Source organism: Mirounga leonina, unplaced genomic scaffold (genome assembly GCF_011800145.1).
Source record: "Mirounga leonina isolate KUSES-001 unplaced genomic scaffold, KU_Mleo_1.0 Mir_224, whole genome shotgun sequence".
NCBI lineage: Eukaryota > Metazoa > Chordata > Mammalia > Carnivora > Phocidae > Mirounga > Mirounga leonina.
In genome coordinates this window covers 4,973,495-4,994,510 of record NW_023270615.1, presented here as the reverse complement: position 1 = coordinate 4,994,510, position 21,016 = coordinate 4,973,495, and the positions used below count along the sequence as shown (strand labels likewise).

General features: G+C 41.4%; 1 protein-coding gene across 1 annotated transcript in view; it reads left to right on the top strand.

Moving 5' to 3' along the window:
- RORB (RAR related orphan receptor B) overlaps window positions 1-21,016 on the top strand; it is a 67,310-nt gene that overhangs the window by 19,053 nt on the left and 27,241 nt on the right. The window contains exons 4-7 of the mRNA XM_035028965.1: window positions 11,502-11,623; window positions 13,197-13,329; window positions 16,544-16,651; window positions 18,180-18,290. Of these exons, the coding sequence (XP_034884856.1) occupies window positions 11,502-11,623; window positions 13,197-13,329; window positions 16,544-16,651; window positions 18,180-18,290 (474 nt within the window). The remainder of the gene's footprint in view (window positions 1-11,501; window positions 11,624-13,196; window positions 13,330-16,543; window positions 16,652-18,179; window positions 18,291-21,016) is intronic.

The following is a 21,016-nucleotide window of genomic DNA, read 5'->3' as shown; positions in this document are numbered from 1 at the left end:
GAGTATTACTAGAGGAGATTACATAGAGATTGGTATGAAAGTGACCTAGTCCCTTTTACTACTACTGAATTCTATCCAGTCTACATAGAAACATAGAAGATCTCACTAGCATGCTTTATTTGGGAGAATTCTATCAACATTGGTGTTTCAGTTGTTACTTATTAAGAACCCCAAGCAGGTGCTATGGTCTTAAGGTGGCACCTTTAAGGGCATATGCTTCTACAGATAAATCTTTTATAACTGCTTAAATCTATCTATGCATATTCACATGTATATTTAATAAATATACATTTCTCTATGCATAATTAACGACTCGTTCAGAAATGGTACAGAGAATAGAATTCAATTCTAGCTACACACTTCCTTTGTCCCCCAGTGGTACCAGTAACAAACACAGGTAGGCATGTGATTCAGGAGCAACTGTCTAGTAAGTCATTGAAATAGATAAAAATAGACCAAATTAGTGAGAAAAATCATTCAAGCAGCATGGGGAAAGGAAAGCCCAGTGCCTTTCATTCTCCCTTCCTTGCTTTGAGGGTAGACACCTTGGGAACTTCCACTGTCCTCCAATACCTCTTGCTCCCCCCACCCCTGCCAACCACAGGCCCTTTGCAGGCAGTTTAGGGACCATATATTAAAAATCCTTATTCCACATACTAGCCATGTGAACTTGTTCAAAATTAGTTCAGCTTTCTGAGGTTCAGTGTCTTTGTCAGAAAAATAAGGTGGGTTGGACTAAATGACGTTGAAGGATTACGATTCTTCCACCTCGTGGTGGGAGGTTTAGCCCTCTATACAAATATTCCCTCTGTTTTAGCCACTTCCCAAAGACAAGGATAGGGTGGTAGAGAGGAGGGACCTGCAGGTAACTAGGCTGTTCTGCAAGATGCTCAAGTCCCTTGCCTGTGGCTGTCGCCAACCACACCTCCCTCACAGGGAGGAGGACCCGTGGGGTGGGATGACCCTATCAGTGATAAAGTTAATAGGCACAATCAAACCAGAACTATGCACCAGCCTCTTCTCTCCATCCACCCTCCTGAAAACAAAACAAAACGAAAACAAGAAACCAGATTAAAATGAGCATCAAAAATCACCAGAGACAGCTCAAGAAGAGGGTGGCAAGCAATCTCCAAATAGCCCGAGTTCATGTTCATTCAGTGTAAAGGATGGGATACTGTACAGAAACATCTTCAGGGTAAATCCGCCTGTCCTCACTGGCCCACTCCAACCTGACTACCTCCCTGAGTCTCTCTTGTGGGAAAAGAGGAGGCTGTAAAATGAAGATATGTTTTTGACTGCTAAGGGGCCTTAGCCTTAGCCCCAGGCCTACCAGGTTACCTTGGGCACTGGAGAGAGTCTTACTTGACTCCTCCAAAATTTTCACACCCCCTTGTTCTTTGCCACCTACAAAAGAGGCTGCTATCTCTAGAATCCTGCTTTCTATCTCAAGAGAAGTTTCCCAAATATGGGGACTGGGCTAATCAGCTCCAGTTGTCACATTTCTGGGATCTCTACCATGGCCACACTCTTGTATTAACTAGTCCATGGCTGTGCACTATTCTAGGGTGTCCTGGGACAAAGAACTGTAGTTCTTTGCTAGGGTCATTCAGATCCGTATCTTTCTAGATATCCTTTAATAACCTCACAAAGATGATCTAAAATCACCTAGTAATATGTTGTAGCCGCTCTAGTTCCAAGCTCTGTGCACTTACTGGAGTCAATGGCATGATGTATACAAAAGCACTTTGTGACCAGCAAGGCTCCGAACAAATAGAAAGATGGTTTACATTATAAGCAATACAAAGATACGTGCTCAGGTCAAGTGCTTGTACATGTATGCATATTAGTCGCTCCGTGCTTTACCTCTATTACTACAGCTTTCCTAATGTGCTAGCATTCACTCCAGTAGGTAAATATTCTAACTCACCTTTTCTGTTTTGAGTTGAAATTGCACAAAACTGATCTTCCTCAGTGGACTTTTCCTAGAGATACTAGTGCAGGATTAATTTTGGACTCAGAATTCAGAACTTCGTAAGACAACTCTAAAATCTACCAACAAGGAAGGGAGGGAGGGAGGGGGGAGGGAGGGAAGGAAGGCAGGCAGGCAGGACGGCAGGCAGGCGCTACTGAGAAGCTGTCAGAAAACCAATTCCACTTTATACACTGAATTTCAAAAGCCATGGTAGATATGAAATATTCTGCAGTAAGGAAGAGGAAGGGAGATTTCAAGAGGTTCTGCCTACAACTTGTCAAGGGGGGAAGTGTTTATGCTTACGAGATAGCCTCTGAAACAGCCCCCACAGTCAAACAGCATTTCGAGTCATTACAAGCTTTGACACTGGCTCTTGGCAAGAGCCCTGAATTGCTTTTCCACAGATGCGGGGTGGAGATGTACTGTTTTATCCATACTTCCACGCACCCATCTTCGGAAGAGCTTGGTTAGGGCTAAAGTACCACGAGGGCCGTCGTGGAACACAGAAATGTCATTTGATGGCCAGGTCCCCGGAAGTGAAGGCACTTCGGTGCTTACTGGCGTAGGACACAACCAACCTGAGAGGCTCTCCCTGTCAACAGGCGCAGGATTTACTCCTGTGAGGTTTACCAGCGTGGGGGGACCTGTGGGAAATGTTCCTTGCTGGAAAGACTTTTTTTTCCTTGTTTTATTTTTATTTTATTATTGTTTTGATTTTATTTTAGGATCTAAACTTTCCTGTGGCAAAATACCTTCAACCCTAAGGAGAAAAAATGTACTATTTAAATTTGAGCCATGTTTCTAAGGCCCATTGTGGAAATGCTCTCTTGTTGTAGGACAACTTAGAGCTAGACTACTTAGAAAACACTTATTTTAAAACATTAGTCGACTAAAGGTATTATTTAAGGAGTCGTTACTTTTTAAAATTTAGATTAAATTTTTGAAAATGTAAAATTTACCTCCCAAGATTTCCTCTGAAGTAGTTCTTTTTAAAGGTCAGAAGTGCACTGACTAAATTTCCAGAAGGAAGAGGGGGATTGCTTCAGTTTAAATTCACGGTCAATCCATAGGTCAACAAAATCTAAATAGTAAAAGTCAATCCTGATGATGGCCCTGAGCAATTTTCATAATTAGGTTTTCATCATTTGTGACCCGCTAATTGTCCTTTGGGTAACGTGTGGAGGCGTAGTCTTTTAAAGAGAGTGGGGAAAGATTTTAATGGACTCTGGTTGCATTGCTCTTGTTTGTCCCATCTGAGACTCTTCTGTCCTCTTACCCTCTGTAACTCTGCAAGACTTCCCCCTCATGAGTCAAAACAAAGAGAAATTCTCATGGAGCCCCTCAGACTCACGTAGCCATGTTTCACATAGCCCTTAGAAGATGTCTCTCCTGCCAAATCCTTCTGTAGATAGAAAATCAAACCCAAAGACACTAGGACTTTAAGATGTTAAGTGACTTCCCAAAGGGCACAAAGTAAAAATCTGAAGGGGTCCATGTTGGCTTCCTCTGTCTTACAAGATAGCTCCCTTTGAACTCATTAGTTCCAGGACATTGAAGTAAGTTGATGTTTCCTGATTGTTCTGTGAAGGAGGTCTTTCACTATGAAAGTTAACTTTGAAATGTAATGTTTTCATAAAAGATTCTTTCTCAGTGTTATTAACTAGTTGAAGAAAGGGAACTGTAATTTCCCAGAAGTTAGACATATACATTATCACAGTAAAACAAAACACTTGTGATCTCAAATGGCTTTCCATTATTAAAGTATTAAGGAAGAAAGCACCCTCTTAGATGGTTCATCTGTTTTGCTGCTTTGTGATGCTTTTTTGTTTGGCTTATACTCTGCTTAGACACAAATGCTAATATAGATTCTTTCAGTTTTTCTTTCTGCTTTACATTGTGCTTTCTTACCTTCTATTTAAAGTGCTCTTTGGGGCATTTGGATGGCTCAGTCGGTTAAGCGTCTGCCTTCAGCTCAGGTCATGATCCCAGGGTCCTGGGATCGAGCCCCACATCGGGCTCCCTGCTCAGCGAGAGGCCTGCTTCTCCCATTCCCTCTCCTTCTGTGATCTCTCTCACTCTCTCTCAAATAAATAAAATCTTAAAAAAAAATTTTTTTTTAAATAAAGTGCCTTACCTGAGCTTCCTAAAATTTGAGAAAATAGTCACCATTTTTATTAACCATCCATTCACTCAGTCTTTGCCTAGATATTATTATTACTTGTAGTAATAGTAATCTAATTTTTTCATTGTTTTTCTCTGTGTTCATATTTCATTGAACTGTGTTGATCACCTTTTCGTCATTTTTTATAGTTAATTACATAATCTCATATTTGTTTAATATAATTTTTCTGAAGAATTCTAAGAACATTTTGGTTCAGGTCTACATGAAGTAAAAATCTGTTATATCGTTTTCTGATATAATAATCAGCAATAGAATTTGTATGAAAAGGAGATCAGAAGCTATCTTAATTCACTGGTGAGGGAGTAATGGGTGGTTAGACCATGAAACTGAGCCAACAAAGGAGTTATAGGCTATTTATGCTCCCCAACTCCTTCTTAAAAGAATTGGAGAAACTTAAATGCTAAAAACATATGACTTTCCTATTGAGGCTATGCATCACTAATAGGTGGCTGTTTTAAGCTTAAATGTTATTGATGTTTTTATGCTAACAGGACAGTTCTATTTATGCCTAAAAAATAACAGTCTCCAAATAGAGATTGGAAAAATCAGAAAGGTCTTGAAATTGACACTCTCCTCCCTGACAGTCACCTATTACACCCTAACCAGTGCACCTGTTCCATTTAATGACAGGAAACTTACAAAACTAGTAGTCTACGGTCAAAATGACAAAAATGTGCACTTGGTTAAATGTTTCACCTTTCAGCCAGTCGTTCTAATATAGTTACTGCCTCAGAGCCTGGATTCTGAGGAATCTTGATACTCTGAAAACCTAATGCAGGCACTTAAAACTTGCCTCGAGCAAGTCCGTAGAGATATCCTGGCATTAATTCAAAGTGAATCCCCTAAGAATTCCACTTTCACACCAGTAGTACAAACGAAACAGAGAACTGAGTGGTTCTCTAGATCCTTAAGGCAAGCGATAAATTAAAAATTCATTAATCATTTTGATTGAGGCTGAACTAAATAGTATTTTAGGGAGAATACTTCCGAGTTTAAAAGAAATCCCTTGTGGAGGAAAATGAACAGAGGGTATAGTTCACCAAGAAGAAACCATCCTTTCTTATGAAAAAAATAAAAAAGGAGGGGGAGGAGAAAGAATTAGGAAGTTCAGATGCAACCCCCCTCGAGTGCTATATATAGCTGGGGTCTCAGCTTTCTCTCGCCTTGGTACAGTTGGGCCACGGGTGCTCTTGGTAATAGCATGGAAAGCAGCAGTTTTTAAAGATATACTCAACTTTCCCCGCTCCCAGGATGTGGGATTCTAATGAAACCACCTGTGTAATCCATGTCAGAGATGCTGCAGCCTTTGGAGAGCACCATTTGCTGAAATGTCTAGTGAGAGCTAAAATAAGCCCCTTTGGTGGAAAAAACCCGCTGAGTGGTTGAAATCAGAGCTGCAGAAGGTCACTTGCTATTTTAGAAGCTGCAAGCTGGTCCTCATTTTATAGCATTACAGTTATAAACAAGAAATTGTCACCTTGCTTGTCAGTTTACTTATTTCTCACCGAAATATACACACGTAGTCTTTTTTTCTACATAGAATTAGGTAATTTGGATGATTTGTTTCCAAACTTCGCTTTGCTCTGCGGATCAGTACGTACGCAAAATTATTTTTCATGTATTTCTTTAAGGGTTACTTCAAAATGTTATTTTTACATTGTGTGATATGACTGATCTTTAAAACTCCATTTACCTTTGTGAACTTTATCATATACATTTCAACCATCTCTAAATGCGTTAAGGAAGGACTCTTTTCCGACTTCTTAGATTTATTCAACAGATCACAATGAAGATTGATGAGGATGGGGGAGGGGTGTGGAAGTCCTTTAAGTCTCAGAGAAGAGGGAGCCAGTTCACTTCTGACATTATTTAGATACAGTCCATTTGGAAATGGAAGAAGGAGGTTAGTTCCAGCCCCAGGGTTCTATAATTTTTGCACACACTTGAGAATTACCATCAATTTTATTCTAGCTTTCCCTTCGAAAATTTAATTTTTCTCTTATTGCCCACATCGTAAGTGGATTTAAGATTACCCCTAAGAGTTCCAGGGAAGTGTGACAATTTTAACAATATTTTTTAGGTTTTTTTTCCATCAAAAATGATCAAGTGTATTTGCTTTATATCAGTTATTTCCTAAGCCTCTTTATTGGGATATGATTGGCGTACAAAAAGCTATGCATATCATTAAATATACAACTTAGTGAGTTTGGAGGTAAGTACAGTCTGTTAGCCACAGTCTGTGCCATAAACATATCCCTGTATCAATTATTTTAAAGATTTCTAGTATTATTCTTATACTTGGATGTTTCTGTCTCATAAAGTCACTTAATACGAGGAGTTACAAACTTTGCTAGTCGGTTGTAAGTCTTATGTTCCAACAAGCCTTCCCTCAAGAAAAGTATCAGGGTCAAAGTCCAAAAGCAAAACAGCAATTTTATTGGGAGAGAGGGGTGTGGAGATAAAGCGAGAGCTAGACGTTGCTCGTGAAATTAACAAATAGAAAATAAGGCTCATGGACTTGACATTAACCTGTAATTACACACCCGGTTTTTCTTCGCGGCATCAGTGTTTGCATTTTACCTCATCGTGATTGAAAAGAAATGACTAGACGGAGCATTTAAGATTGTTTTTCTCGTTCCTTGACATCATTTTATTAGCTATCAAAGCAGCTCCCGTACTCTTAGTGAACTGGACAAACCTCTCTCCCACTGAACATATACCTAGTCTTAACTCCTGAGACAATGTAGCTACGTCTTTATAGCCACTTAAGAAACTTCTAGCCTCATCCCTGATCTCAGGGAGAACAGGGTAGGGTTCATGGACATTGCCCCTGAGGGCAGGAGACCTTCCCCTCTGTCAGCCATCTGGGCCATAGTCCCGTTGAAGCCTTCATCCCAGCACAGTGCGGTGGGCTCCCACTTGGACGTGTGCCGTCCGCAGCCCAAGCTGGTTAAAGAATCTGATGAAAACTAGGCTCTGACCAGCAAGTGCAATCCAAGTCCAGGAAACGGATGAAGGGTGTGCGATTGCCCAGAAAGATTCCATATCCTCTGCTCGTTTACCTCAGTCTCTTTGTCTGGACTTCTCATGCCGTCGGTCCCTGGAGAGGACTGAGTGTACTATTATTACCTTTTCTATTTTTCCAGGCAAGGACTCTTGAAAGTTCCTTTGGCTCCTAGCAGGAACTTTGCATACTGCATTCTTTGTTGCTCCCTTTGTCCCTTCTTCTTAAATCCTTCTCCCCTTTTCACAACCGCAGACTCTCAGTGCAGGCAGACCATCTCCTCTGATGGCCGTGCATCTTTCGAATGGACAGAATGAGCCCTCAAGCCCTGCTCCCAGGGGCCCAAGTCTAGCTTTATCCTGTGGTTTATTGACCTGCAGCTCACCTTTGCATGGCAGACTCGTGGGAGAACGTGGAGAAGGGCCACTCGCAGCTGCTTCGCCTTTGTTGATATTTATAACTCTTAACGTCAAACAGACGTTTACCTTTTATTTCTCGCCACAAGGGTGTGGGAAATAATAGTGCACGTTCCATGCTTGACCTCAAAGCCATTGGCGAGTGCTTAGGCTTTAAGATCATCTAACACAGGACAGTATAAGCTTTCCAAAATCCTTTGTGGATTCCAGAAAATGGAAGAATAGGTGGGTGGGTGGATGGATGGACGGACGGACGGGCGGACATTTTCAGTATTACTTTTACTAACTCAACATTGGTTGAGCACCTTCCATATTTAATGCTCTCTGTCTCTCACTGCCACACATGCTGGTCCTGGGCATCCCGCTTCAGAACTGTCTTGAATCCAGAGCCTCCTCCTATCTTGCTTGACTTCACACCCCAGCCTGATTAATCTCGGGTACTCCCTCATGCCCCTTCATCTTCTTTGTCCTGGCTAAGGTCACCTTTGTAAAACAAAAACCCGACGGGGTCACTCTCCAGCTCCACAGCGCCCCCCCCCCCCCCCCCCAGCTCCCAGCTGCCTAATGATAAAAGACCCATGTTCCTCGGCCTGGCTTGCTCAGCTATTGGGTCTCTGGTGCCAGTTTCCATCCCCGGTCTCATTTCTCCCATCCCTCCACACACTCTATGCTGCCCGCACAACAGAGTTCTGGCCAGAAAGGACAGCCCTGATTTCAAATCACCATTTGCTGGCTCTATAAAAATGGCTCTAGAGTCACTCACTCTTTCCCTCAGTAAAAGGGAAATTGGTTGTAAAAGGTGAGGCTTATAAAGAGCAGAAATTATCTAGCGCCTAATAGCTGTCTGTCTGTGCCCTTGTAAGGTCAGTCCCTCTACCTGAGGTGTACCTCTCTCTTCGCCACGTGACGAGTCCCCGCTCAGACTCAGACCAACAGGCTTCTTCTCTCTGGTTCTTTTTCTGCCTCCCCCAGACTGAGTTAGATACGTTCTTCTTTGGGCTCCCACAATAACTCAAGGGCATTTAGTATGTCATGATATGATATCTGATATGATATATGAGACTGTAAGACCCTTTAAAAAAAGACAATGTCATTTTTAAAAAAAGTCTGTACCTTAACCTGGCATATAATAGCTTTTGTTGAATGAATATACGAAGGCACTATGCTGGGCTCTGCAGTCCAGTTCTTGAAAAGCACACACACAACCTTGAAGGGTATGGAACAAACGGATCCCCACAAATAAGCACAATGCAAGTCTGAGCGGAATAAGGGCTCAGTCGGACGTAGACTGGAGTGTAACAGCGGCCGACCCCTCTACCTGAGGTCACAGAGAAGCAGGGAAAACTCCACAGGGAGTGGACCTCTGAGCTGAGTCCTAAAGCATGCGTGTGGATTTTACTTCCAATTTTGCTTCACCTGTCTGTGTATTTATTATGCCCACCTCTCCTTATGCCCTATAGGACCCCAAGCTTTGGTGGCAGAAGGCTAGAGATTTTTTATTTATTTTTTATTTTTTTTATTTTTTAAAGATTTTATTTATTTGACAGAGAGAGACACAGCAAGAGAGGGACTACAAGCAGGGGGAGTGGGAGAGGGAGAAGCAGGCCTCCCGATGTGGGGCTCGATCCCAGGACCCTGAGATCATGACCCGAGCTGAAGGCAGACGCTTAACGACTGAGCCACCCAGGCGCCCCTGCTAGAGATTTTTTAAACCTTGGCCAGGAGTTCCCAGGAGATGGCATAAAGGGACAGATGAAGTGTTTTTCATAATGCAGTTTTGAGTGGCCCTTCTAGTTTTGCTTGTAAACCCTGAAGCCTGTAACTTACTGACAAATCAGCATATCTTTGAAGATGAACACAGACTATACCAAGAAGATAAAGGTTTGAAAACTAGAAAGCCATAGAAATCTTATGTTTTCATTATATACTTAGGAAGAGATATGTTTTTTTTTAGATTCTAAGTAATTAGACTGCCCAAGTGAAATTGAAAAATGATGAACCATGACATACCAATCTATTTTAATATGATGTATAAAGTAATTCCTGCCCTTTTTTTTTTTTTACAACATAGGATATTCAATAAAATTTTGAATATAGGATTTTTAAAGGAAGGATTTTAGAATTTGATGAGCAGTGAGAGTCTAGAAATTCATTCAGCTCAATGCTGAATCCAATAGAGCATAACTATAATCATAATTTAGCATTTTGTAGCATCTTCAACATCTAGCACTTAATGGTTCTTATTGAAAAACTCTAATAAATATTGAAATATCTTCCTTCAGTAGCACTGATTGCAAAATTAAATATCCCTGTTTTGTGTCCGTTGGAGACATCACATTGCTTCCCTGATGACAAATCCTATAGAGTGTCCCAATAATGATCACTGTGGCTAGCATTTATTCAGTGTTTATAATGTACCAGGCAATGAGCTATACAAGATTTTTTATTTGGCAAGCTCATTGGAGGCACAAGCTTACATGTTTCTATTCTCTACACCAAAACTCAATATATTTCACGCCACATATACCAGAAGCTTAGCGAGGTAAAAAGAAGGTACCTCGGCACCACTTTGGGCGTTATCCTGTAGGACTGAAATATGGCTATTTAGAACAGAAATTGCATTTGAAATTGCATAACCTGAAACACTAGAAAAATTCTATTTCTGTATGAGCCAAGAACAGAAAAAAGATTTGGTCATCTTCATTCTACTCATCCTGCCCATACAGAATCCCTGTGTACTTTGGTTCCCAAGATCTCACACTATTCATATGTTCAAATAGCTGAGGGGATTTTGAGGGAACCTCCTGCCTACTCTATCTAACTTTAGGGGACTCATTGCAGGTTCTTAAGGAGATCTGTTATGTCTGGTTCTATTGTTCAACTTCCATACCTCCAAACCCAGAATGTTCAGTATTTAAGATACAATATCAAATACAATTCATTTGAGATGAATGGCCCCGAAAGACTGATTTTGTTTGTTCCTACTTTTTTATGAATGTAATCATTTTCTCATTTTAACCTTTTTAAAGAGAAATTTCATCTTACAAAAAATTAGAAAGGAGAATGTAATGGTCACTGTGACCCAACTTCAATAATTATCACCTCATGAGTCAATACCATCTCATTTATATTCCCTCTCCCATTATTTATCATGTAAGATATTTATATGGTTCCAAAGTCAAATCTACAAAAATAATATCAGAGCATCTAGCCTCTACCCTGTCCTTCTACTCTCTTCTCTTTCCTCTGTAGAGAACTTATCTTTTTAGAGTATTGTTTTATCCTCTCTTTAAAAATATAAGCCAATAGAGTTATATTTAAATTCCCCCATTCTAACATAAACAGTGGGAGTCTAGTGATTTTCAAAACATTTTAAAGTCTTTGGAGTACAAATGTCAAGAGTGTTAGTGGTCTTCTAGGCCAAGAAGCAGGAAATATAGTCATTTGTATTTATTTTAAAAATAACTATTTGAACATTTTACAACTTGTAAAGCCCCAGGTTTGTGACCAAAAGGGGGAGAAAAAGGCAGCAAATTTTGATTAAAAGACTGGAAATTGAGGGGCGACTGGGTGGCTCAGTCAGTTAAGCATCTGCCTTAAGCTCAGGTCATGATCTCAGGGTCCTGGGATCAAGTCCCACATCTGGCTCTCTGCTCAATGGGGAGTCTGCTTCTCCCTCTGTCCTTCCCCCCACTGTGCGCATGCTCTCTCTCTCTCTCTCTGTCTCAAATAAATAAAATCTTTAAAAAAAAATTAAAATTGAAAAAAAGACAATAGTTAGGAGATACATAGGTGGGTAGTAGTGTTAAAGACACTAATACAATTGGAGTGTCTCCAAAGGGATTCCTGTAGTAAACATTAACAGCTAGTTTATTTGCAGAGCGGGAATTTATTCATAAACCCTCAAACTGGTATTCCTTCTCACAGATCGAATTGCACAGAACATCATTAAGTCCCATCTGGAGACATGTCAGTACACCATGGAGGAGCTACACCAGCTGGCGTGGCAGACCCACACCTATGAAGAAATTAAAGCGTATCAAAGCAAGGTACTCTGAGAAAATAGGAGACTGTTTTTCCTGGGCTTTCTCTATTTCTGGCTTTCTCTAACCTCGGCATCACTGACATGGGGGTTGGATAATTCTTTGTGCAGGGACTGTCCTGCACATCATCCCTGGTCTCTACCCACCAGATGCCACTAGCAATCCCCTCACACAGGTGTGACAATCAGGTGTCTCCAGATATTGCCAAATGCTCCCTGGGAGGCAAAACTGCCCCAATTAAAAAACACTGCCCTATTTGAGGGACCAGGGAGACTACGTCCACATCAGACGACTTTAGGACTTCTCATGATGGCTTCTGGGGGCCAGGCAAGGAAGAGAAACAATTGGGAAATTGTAGCAATAATAATAGTTGCAAATTTACACTACAGAGATAGGCAATAAAGCATCCTAAATGTTTTTTCTTACCCTAAATGTTAAAAAGGAGGATAACTCACCTCATATTATTATTATTTATTATTATTATTATTACTTTGTATCCATTTGAGAAGTTTTTAAGAGAAGGAATTTGCTACTGTTATATAGTCACATTACTTTCCTTTGGGATTGAGATCCACAATTACAAGATCTACCAGTAAATGAAATTTTAAACAAAATACAAAGATGTGTCTATATCTTAACATATGCGGGTCTCCTGGCTTGGTCATTCAGTAGAGCATGCTTGATCTCAGGATCATGATCTTGATCTCGGGATTGTGAGTTTGAGTCCCACGTCAGGTGTAGAGATTACTTAAAAATAAAATCTAAAAAAAATATGTAAATGCATAAATGTATGATTATAACATATTGATTTTTCTCCACTGGGACAATTAAATCTTACCCCTCTTATATAAATGAGACAATTAAATCTTACCCCTCTTATATAAATGAGACAAAAAAATATGTAAATGAATAAATGCATGATTATAACATATTGATTTTTCTCCACTGGGACAATTAAATCTTACCCCTCTTACATAAATGAGAAAAATGATTATTGTTATGATCAATAAAAAGCAGAATTCACACACTTGGATGTTTCCTGTTCCAAGGAAAATAATGCAAGGATCAAAATACATTTCAGAGATTCTAAATTACTTGAGAGTGATTTGATTTGAGGTCTTTCCCCATGAAATTCTTTTTATACCAAACAGCACTCTCCGTAAGTTCTGGAAAAAGAACACAATGTAAAAATCTTACAAGTTTAGTGTTCATTTAGGTGCCCATGAACATGACTGGATCAAAGCCTGGGAACGAAATTACTGCTCCTCAGTGCGAGAGTTTATTTTCCCAAAATGGACTAAGCTTGAGCTTGTTTAGGGGAAGAGGAGGGGAGAAGAGCAAAGAAACTATAAAGTTCTATCTTTACATATTATTTCAATGCTTCCATTGTTTTAGTCTCAGTACATTGTATGACAATTGTTCGAACAGGTCCAAAGAATGTGTTAGGAAATATCGTCTACCTCTTTTAAAGGAACTGGGTACATTCTGCCCTTGGGTAAGCACCGTAGGGAAACCCTATTTCATGGACTCTCCACGTTGTTCTTTGCTCCATGTACATTCTGTGTTTTCTCTCTTGAAGTCCAGGGAAGCGCTATGGCAGCAATGCGCCATCCAGATCACGCACGCTATCCAGTACGTGGTAGAGTTCGCCAAGCGGATAACAGGCTTCATGGAGCTCTGTCAAAATGATCAAATTCTACTTCTGAAGTCAGGTAAGCAAGAAGAGGATTCATGGGGGGGCCTGTTGGAGACCGGGATGTGGTCAACCCTTCCCTCAGTGTTGGTTCTGGAAAATCGTCCTTCCAATATGGGGTTCATTTTTACCACCCACACTGTCCGCCAACTCCCAGCGGAAACTCTCGGTAATAAAAACGCCCTGATACTCATTCAGTTCCCCTTTGAAGTCAAATACAATTTTGCTTATTGAAAGTAGAGCTGTTAGTTGTGGAGGTTGAGATACCCAGCCTGACAGGCAGTGCGAGTAATTAGCGTGTCAAGGTGGCTGAAATGCTGAGCTGGCTCTGAAATGCGCTACTTGCCTTCTGTTGGGGGGAAACATCCAGGCCAGCAGCACGCTGCCTCTGAGGTCATTTCCCATCACTTTAATGAGGATAGCCTGCAGCCAGTATACACCCGGAGAAACTCCCTGAGCTCTAATCTTCCCCTCCGCTTCTCTCACACATGCTCTCTGACTCACACACAGTCACTTAGGAAAGTCTGTGCGTGAGTGACTTCGCAGATGCTATTACCCAAACAGGAAACAAATTTTCTTTCTTGACCCCCGTCCGCCTTTGAAAATAGAAAATAAGAACCATCATGGTGTTTGTTAAGCTCCATGGACCTGGGCCATGGTAATGATTATATAGACTTGTGTGTGTCATAACATACTTTATATATGTTCATGTTTGCTCACGCCATCTCATGTAGTTTGGTGACATTGGTATTATTTCCATCTTATGGGAGGACGGGAAGATTCAGAGAAGTGAAGGGCTTCGTTCAGTATCACAAAGCCAATATGTGGCAAAGCTGCCATTTGAACTTGGGCCAGGTAGAATAGTTAGAAGTTGCTGCGCTGCTTTACCACATGATTAAAGATGAAACAAACCTTGACTCGAACATGAACTTGGTCTATCAGTTATCTGTTGCTGGGTACAAATGACCCCGAAGCCTAGTTCTAACGACAATCATCATTGACTTTGCTCCCAAAACTACATTGTGAGTGGGGCTCAGCAAGGGATGGCTTGTCTTTTGCTCCATGTGGGGGTCACTGAGGCGACTTGACTGAGGGCAGCAGGACCCCCTCACATGGCTGGCAGTGTGTGCTGGTTGAGTCCCGAGTTCAGCCAAGGCTCTGGGCGGCAGCCCAGCTCCTATGCAGGCACGTCAGCCTCTCCACAGCCTCTCATAGCATGCTTGCTAGGTTTCAAAAGCTAGCCCTCCAAGAGAACAAAGCCAGAGTGCAGAGCATTTTCCTGGCTTAGCTGTGTTATTTCTACCCCTCCCTATTAGTCAAGGCAGCATGACGGCCCACCTGGACTCTAGGGTAGGAGATGTGGATCCTCCTTCTTGATGAGGGAGTGGTAAGGCTCTTGAAAAGCATGTGGGATGGAAGATACTTTTGTGACTCTCTTTGGGGAAAAAAGAAAAAAAATCTGCCATATTTGATATGTGACCTTGCGCTCACCTCTCTAGATGGCAGTTCCCTCATTTGCAAAATAAAGCGATGGAGTAGCAATGATGGATTCCAGACTTACAATTGCATTGGCAGCATCGGAGGGGCTTACTGATGGTTCTGAGTCGTAGGCATCGTCCGAAGCCCATGGATCGGAATCTTCTAGAAGGGAACCCAGGTCACTGTATTTCTAAGTCTCAGATACAACCAGTCCATAGATTGCCACTGGAGAACCACTGCACCATATACTCTCCTGACATCTCTGCCTGCTGTAAAAATGTTGACTCTAGTATGAAGGGCAGGGTACTTAACCTCCTTAGGCCTCCCGGAACTCACCCGTTAAAAAAAAGGGGGGGGCTAATAAAACTCACCTGAAATGGTATTGTGAGGAGCAAATAAAACAACGAATGTAAGGGGCCAAGGAAAGTGCCTTCCACCTTATAAATAATAAATGGTACCTGTTATTGTTTTTGTCAGAAAAGCACAGTTTTAATTAAGATGTACAAATCCCCTTCTCTGTGGGAGCCCCTCTGCTAGGTGACATAGGAGGGAAAGCAAAGAGAAATCAGCAAAGAAAATAAGACACAGACCTAAATATTAAGTGGCAACATAAGAAAGACACCACAGATACCCTGGCGAACACCATGGGCGTAGTCAAATCCCCGTATGGTGGTTCCTCAGAACGTCAGTAAATGTTCAGAGGGCAAAACAAAGGCAGCAACTAATTCAGTAAATATTTAGGGGCGCCTGGGTGGCTCAGTCGGGTAAGTATCTGACTCTCGGTTTCAGCTCAGGTCACGGTCTCATGGGTCGTGAGATGGAGCAGCGCGTAGGGCTCCGCACTCAGCAGGGAATCTGCTTGAGAGTCTCCTTCTGCCCCTCCCCCCACTCATGCACTCTCTTCCTCTCTCTCAAATAAATAAATAAATCTTTTAAAAAAATAATAAAAATAAAATAGATATTTAGTAAGCACCTACTAGGTGCCAGGAACTTTTCTAGGTCCTGGAGACATAATAGTGAATAAAGTAACCACAGCTACGTATGTCTGCAGACAAAGGTCCTGGCCTCTCTGGGCTAACAGGGAAGTCAGAGAAATGCTAGCAGCAAGGTTGAACAAGTTCCTTCATGTTGAGGCTTCCCCAAGCCTTTGACCTGTCAATGTTGATTATAACTCTCCGAAGTGAGATCATATTCAGCATTTTGCCAAAACTCATTTGACCAAGAAAACTTCATTTCAAAGACATCAGATGTCAGTGGTGCCCTCCAGAAACACCCTGAAGGAGTCGCTATGTAAAGTCATCCTGTGCTGAAATATGCAAGGACTATGGTAGAAACCGAGGCAGGGAGCATGTGTGGCCGAGAGCAAAACGTCTACAAAAGTGAACAGGCTGGACTTGCCTGCTTCAAAGCTCCTTGTGAATTCACGAGTTGGAACTACCTTTAATATTAGGCAAAAAAAGAAAAATATGTATGCTTCCCAAAAAACATATAGTTGCTGCCCTCCATTTTAGCCACCTTTACAGTCTATGTTATCTTTAATTCCTCACACAAGCACGAAGAGAGCTTTATTTTTTACTCGGGAAGGAATCTTGAGGTATTTCTGAATGGGTGCATCTGTGTGTCTGCGTGTGTGTGTGTGTGTGTGTTTTCTCAAGGTTTTGTTTTGTTTTTTTGGAGTCTTGTGGCCTTTGTATAATAATAACTTCTTTATTATTGCATGTATATACATATTTTCTTTATTTTTTTATTCACAGGTTGCTTGGAAGTGGTTTTAGTGAGAATGTGCCGTGCCTTCAACCCATTAAACAACACTGTTCTGTTTGAAGGAAAATATGGAGGAATGCAGATGTTCAAGGCCTTAGGTGAGTTTACCTTTGATGGTGACACAATTTTCTTAGCTGCCATCAGTTTCTCCACTCAGATCGAAGTTGGTAAATGGAATGCTTTGATTCTTGAATGTGAACTAGCATCTCATTTGATAAGGGCTGGACTAGGTGGGCCTCCAGTGTTTTATCTAAACCTTCAGATCTTACAGTTGTGTATCCTAGTGTGAAAGGCGGGAGAGAACCACAGACCCCACTGAGATCAACCACACCTCATTCAGAAATCAACGAAGACTGGTTCTGAAAGAACTGAGATACATTCTAGATTATTCATTGTAAGATCAGCTTTTATTTTCCCTTCTAGCTTACTGCCTCACAGAGTATATTAGGTAGACCATTGGTGGTCCATGGGTGATCTCTCAAGGGTCTTCTGTAAATGTACAATCATTAGTTAAGATATTTAATGAGAAGAAGAGCTCCTTCACTTGCTTCTCACCCACAGCGGTGACTTTCTTCCCATTAATTGATGACGTTCTGGGAGCACAGGGAGAGTGGGTGCCGACCTGCCCCCAAAGGATCCCCAGACCATTCCTGTGGGTGGGCACACACAGAGTCAGTCTTTGGAAGTGTTGGGTATCATTCACATCCAGGCATCAGTACGCGATGCAGGTAAGAATGGGAGCATAGATGGGCCAATGCCAGGAAAGGCTTTAACGACTGGCAGTGCCATTTGCTCCATCCCTGGCCCCCGGACCCCACAGAAGGCCATGCCCTTTCACCTTCTGTGCCGTCAGTTGATACGGCGGCCAAAAAGCAAGTCCGTCCGGCTGGTACTGTTTCCCTCCTGCAGCTGATACACATCCATGTTGTCTACAAGGCTCGATTTTCAAGAAAGGAGGAAAAGCCTTGGCAAGCAACTTGGGTATATTTCCAGCCTCATAAAATAAACATTTACCGAGGATCAGTGTGTAGGGATGAAGCATTCTTTTGCCAAAATTCACCATTGCTAAGCAACTGACCTACAAGGCATCCAGGAGAAGGTAAAAATAAATGAATGCCTACCCCTCTGTAAGATTTTCAGGGAAGTTACCAACTTGAAAGCTACCTCCTCTTCGTTCTATAAGAAGCTTTGAACATCTCAGTTTGAGGCCTCTGGGCATTCTATGCTGCCAGGTTCCAGGGCCACTAAGACTGATGGCCCTTAGCCCGTTATGCACCATGTTTTCAGTTTTCTCTGAATGCTGTCTCCTGAAGGATCCCCAGATCACTTATTTAATTTTTTTTAGTTGGAACTAATTTCAAACTTACAAGATTAGATTTAGTATATATATTCCCAGTTGAATATTACAGTGGGCACACACCATTCCCATTGGCCCCTCATTGGTAATGTTAACTTTTAGTACTTGATCGAGATTGTTGCCCAATTTCCTCATTCTGTAATCATTAGGAACTTGGAAATATTTTTGCCTAGTGTTTAAATCCCTGAATGCCCTTTGGATTATGGGGCTTTTCTTACTATTGCCCCATTCCATTCAAGTATTCTCATTTAATTTGCCTTCTTTTATAGGTTCTGATGACCTGGTGAATGAAGCATTTGACTTTGCAAAGAATTTATGTTCCTTGCAGCTGACTGAGGAGGAGATTGCTTTGTTCTCATCTGCTGTTCTGATATCTCCAGGTAAGGAGGTCTGAGGTCCTGTCTTTAAAAAAAAAAAAAAAAAAAAGTTTTTCTATCTTTAACATAGATTACACCTACCCAAGCCTACGTCCTCAGGAGAAATTTAAATTTTCTTTAGCAAGCTTGTGATATTTTTGGACAATTCAAAGGAAAGTAGCCTTAAATTAATTAAAATATGAGCCATTTTGCCCCACAAGCAAGAGAAGGGTATGTGGTAAGGGTCACTCCAGATTCAGATAAGCAAAAGTATTCCTTAACAGATTAATGAGGATGGATGGCAGCCTGAGTTATAGCAAAGTCCTGTTTCAATTTTAAGAATAAAGGACATCAAAAACAAATGTCCAGTAAGGTGAGACTTAGTAGAAATATATTTAAATGAAAGATCCAGTGTGAGGACAAAAGGAAATAACATGTACACCCTCTCCTCTTTAAATACCTCTTTTGTTGGCTTTTCCACCAAAATTAGCAATATTGGGGGCTTTGAAAGGAGGTGAGAACAGCAGAGGGAAAAATGACTCCAACTAAAGACTGCAAAGGAAGAATCTCTGATGTAGCAGCCGACATTCCCATCCGGGGATCTGTCATCATTTATCTCTGTGACTTTAAACACTTGCTCCCGTCCCTCCTGAGCTTCAGTCTCCTCATCTATAAAGTAATAGGTTTGGACTTCATTAAAGATCATGGGGCGCCTGGGTGGCTCAGTTGGTTAAGCATCCGACTCTTGATTTCGGTTCAGGTCATGATCTCCAGGTCCTGAGATTGAGCCCCACATCGGGCTCTGTGCTCAGCTCAGAGTCTGCTTACAGTTCTCTCCCTCTGCCCCTCCCTGCCCCGCTCTCTCTCTCTCTCTCTAAAATAAATAAATCTTAGACAAAAAAAATAAAGATCATGTTTAGATCTAAAATGTAATAAAATACCAAAATTTTCAAAGAAAGTAAGGTGTGATGTTTATAGATCAAACAGAACCATAGCAATTGAAATGCTATTTAAAATATATAGCAGCTCGAAAATATCTAGAATCTTAATAAGTACTTGGCTCCTTCTTCAACCAGAATGAGAACTCAGAGTCACTCAGCTGTCTGCTCGGTTAGATTTTGGGTGAAGGGATTGCCAGTGTCATTTACAGTTCTCTATTGGAACACATTCCTAATAATTTTTATGACCAAGAGACTCATTCTTTCTATAAAATTCATCTTAGAGAAGAGAGCTCTTCTTACATCCTAACACAGTTTTCAGTGGGGCTGGAAGAAATTAATCTTACCTGTAACTGCACACATTGACATGTCATTGCAGCTATATCTACCAATAATACCAGTCTCTACACTTTTATTTTATTTAATTTTATTTTATTTTGAGAGAGAGTGAGCAGGGGGTAAAGGGAGGAGCAGAGGGAGAGAGAGAATCGTAAGCAGGCTCCATGCTGGGCACAGAGCCTGACGTGGGGCTTGATCTCAAGACTCTGAGATAATGACCTGAGCTGAAATCAAGAGTCGGACGCTTAACCAACTGAGCCACCCGGTGCCCCTCAGCCTCTACACTCTTTATCAGTGAGGCTTTATCTTAACTATTTATTTTTAAATTTTGTGAAGATTTTCAAATTTGCTTGTTTTTTATTTAACCACATTATCAAAAATGGAAATTATCACTTGGCATGCTATTACTAACAGTTTTTTCTGGGGCTCTGTCTACAATCAAGTTGTTCCTCTAGGCCTTTTTTGTTTTTTGTTTTGTTTTGAACCCTACAAAATTTCCCAGGCCTGGAAGCACAAAGATAAAGGGGAGAAGTGACAAGAAATAGTTATTTCTGATAGAAACCACCTGCCAAATACTTTTCCTCCCACCATTTTCTCATTGCATTTGACTGTTTTCATGGAAAATAGTTAAATACAAGACTCGTTCTAGGCCTGTGGGTCTGTGATGAGGGAAGCGGTTCCATTCTGGTTCCTGCTTGCTCAAAGAAAGTGTTGCAAAATGTACTGTCCTTGTTAGGTATGTCTATGGTTAAGTCCATAAATTCCTAGAAGCAAATACTTAAGACATGGTATATCTAACCTAAACAATCCATGAAGATAACTGCCCCAGACTTAAGGTAAGCCTGTTGTTTATGGATCAGAAATCAGCTGAACTGGGAGCCTTTTTCTGAAAAGAACGTACTGTAGCCATCAAACTGAGCTGAGTTTGGAAGCATGACATTTGGCTTAGTCTGCCTAGCAGAGACTCTTCCAGCCCTGGTAGCAGACCCACACTCAGGGGCTTCTGCAGGCCTAGTGCCATATTCAAAAAAGAGAGGAAAGACAGATGTCCAGCCTCTGCCGGCTCTATTCATGCCAGACCCCACCCTCCCCCAGTTCTTGTCATAAAAGCCACTGTCTGTTCAGCTCCAGATAGTTTAGGGAACAGAGAGGGAGGGAAACCTAATTTATTCTGATTGACAATTGTCACTGAAGGCTTTTGTGCTCACTTACATAAGGGTTTTGCTTAACTGGTGGCTAGACTTGTCCTTGCCCTGTCTAGGATTACAGAATTGAGTTTCTCACCTGACCTGAACTGTGTTCAGATGGACCATTTCCAAGTTCTTTTCCATGAGTATTTGTTCAGCATTTGGAGACTCTAGATGTCTCTTCATGGAAGCGCCAACCTGAGGCATTGATGCTGGGCTGCATTTTATCACCATAGTGTATAAAGCTTCTAGGAAGAAAGGAAGGAAGGGGGTGGTGAAGAGAGGG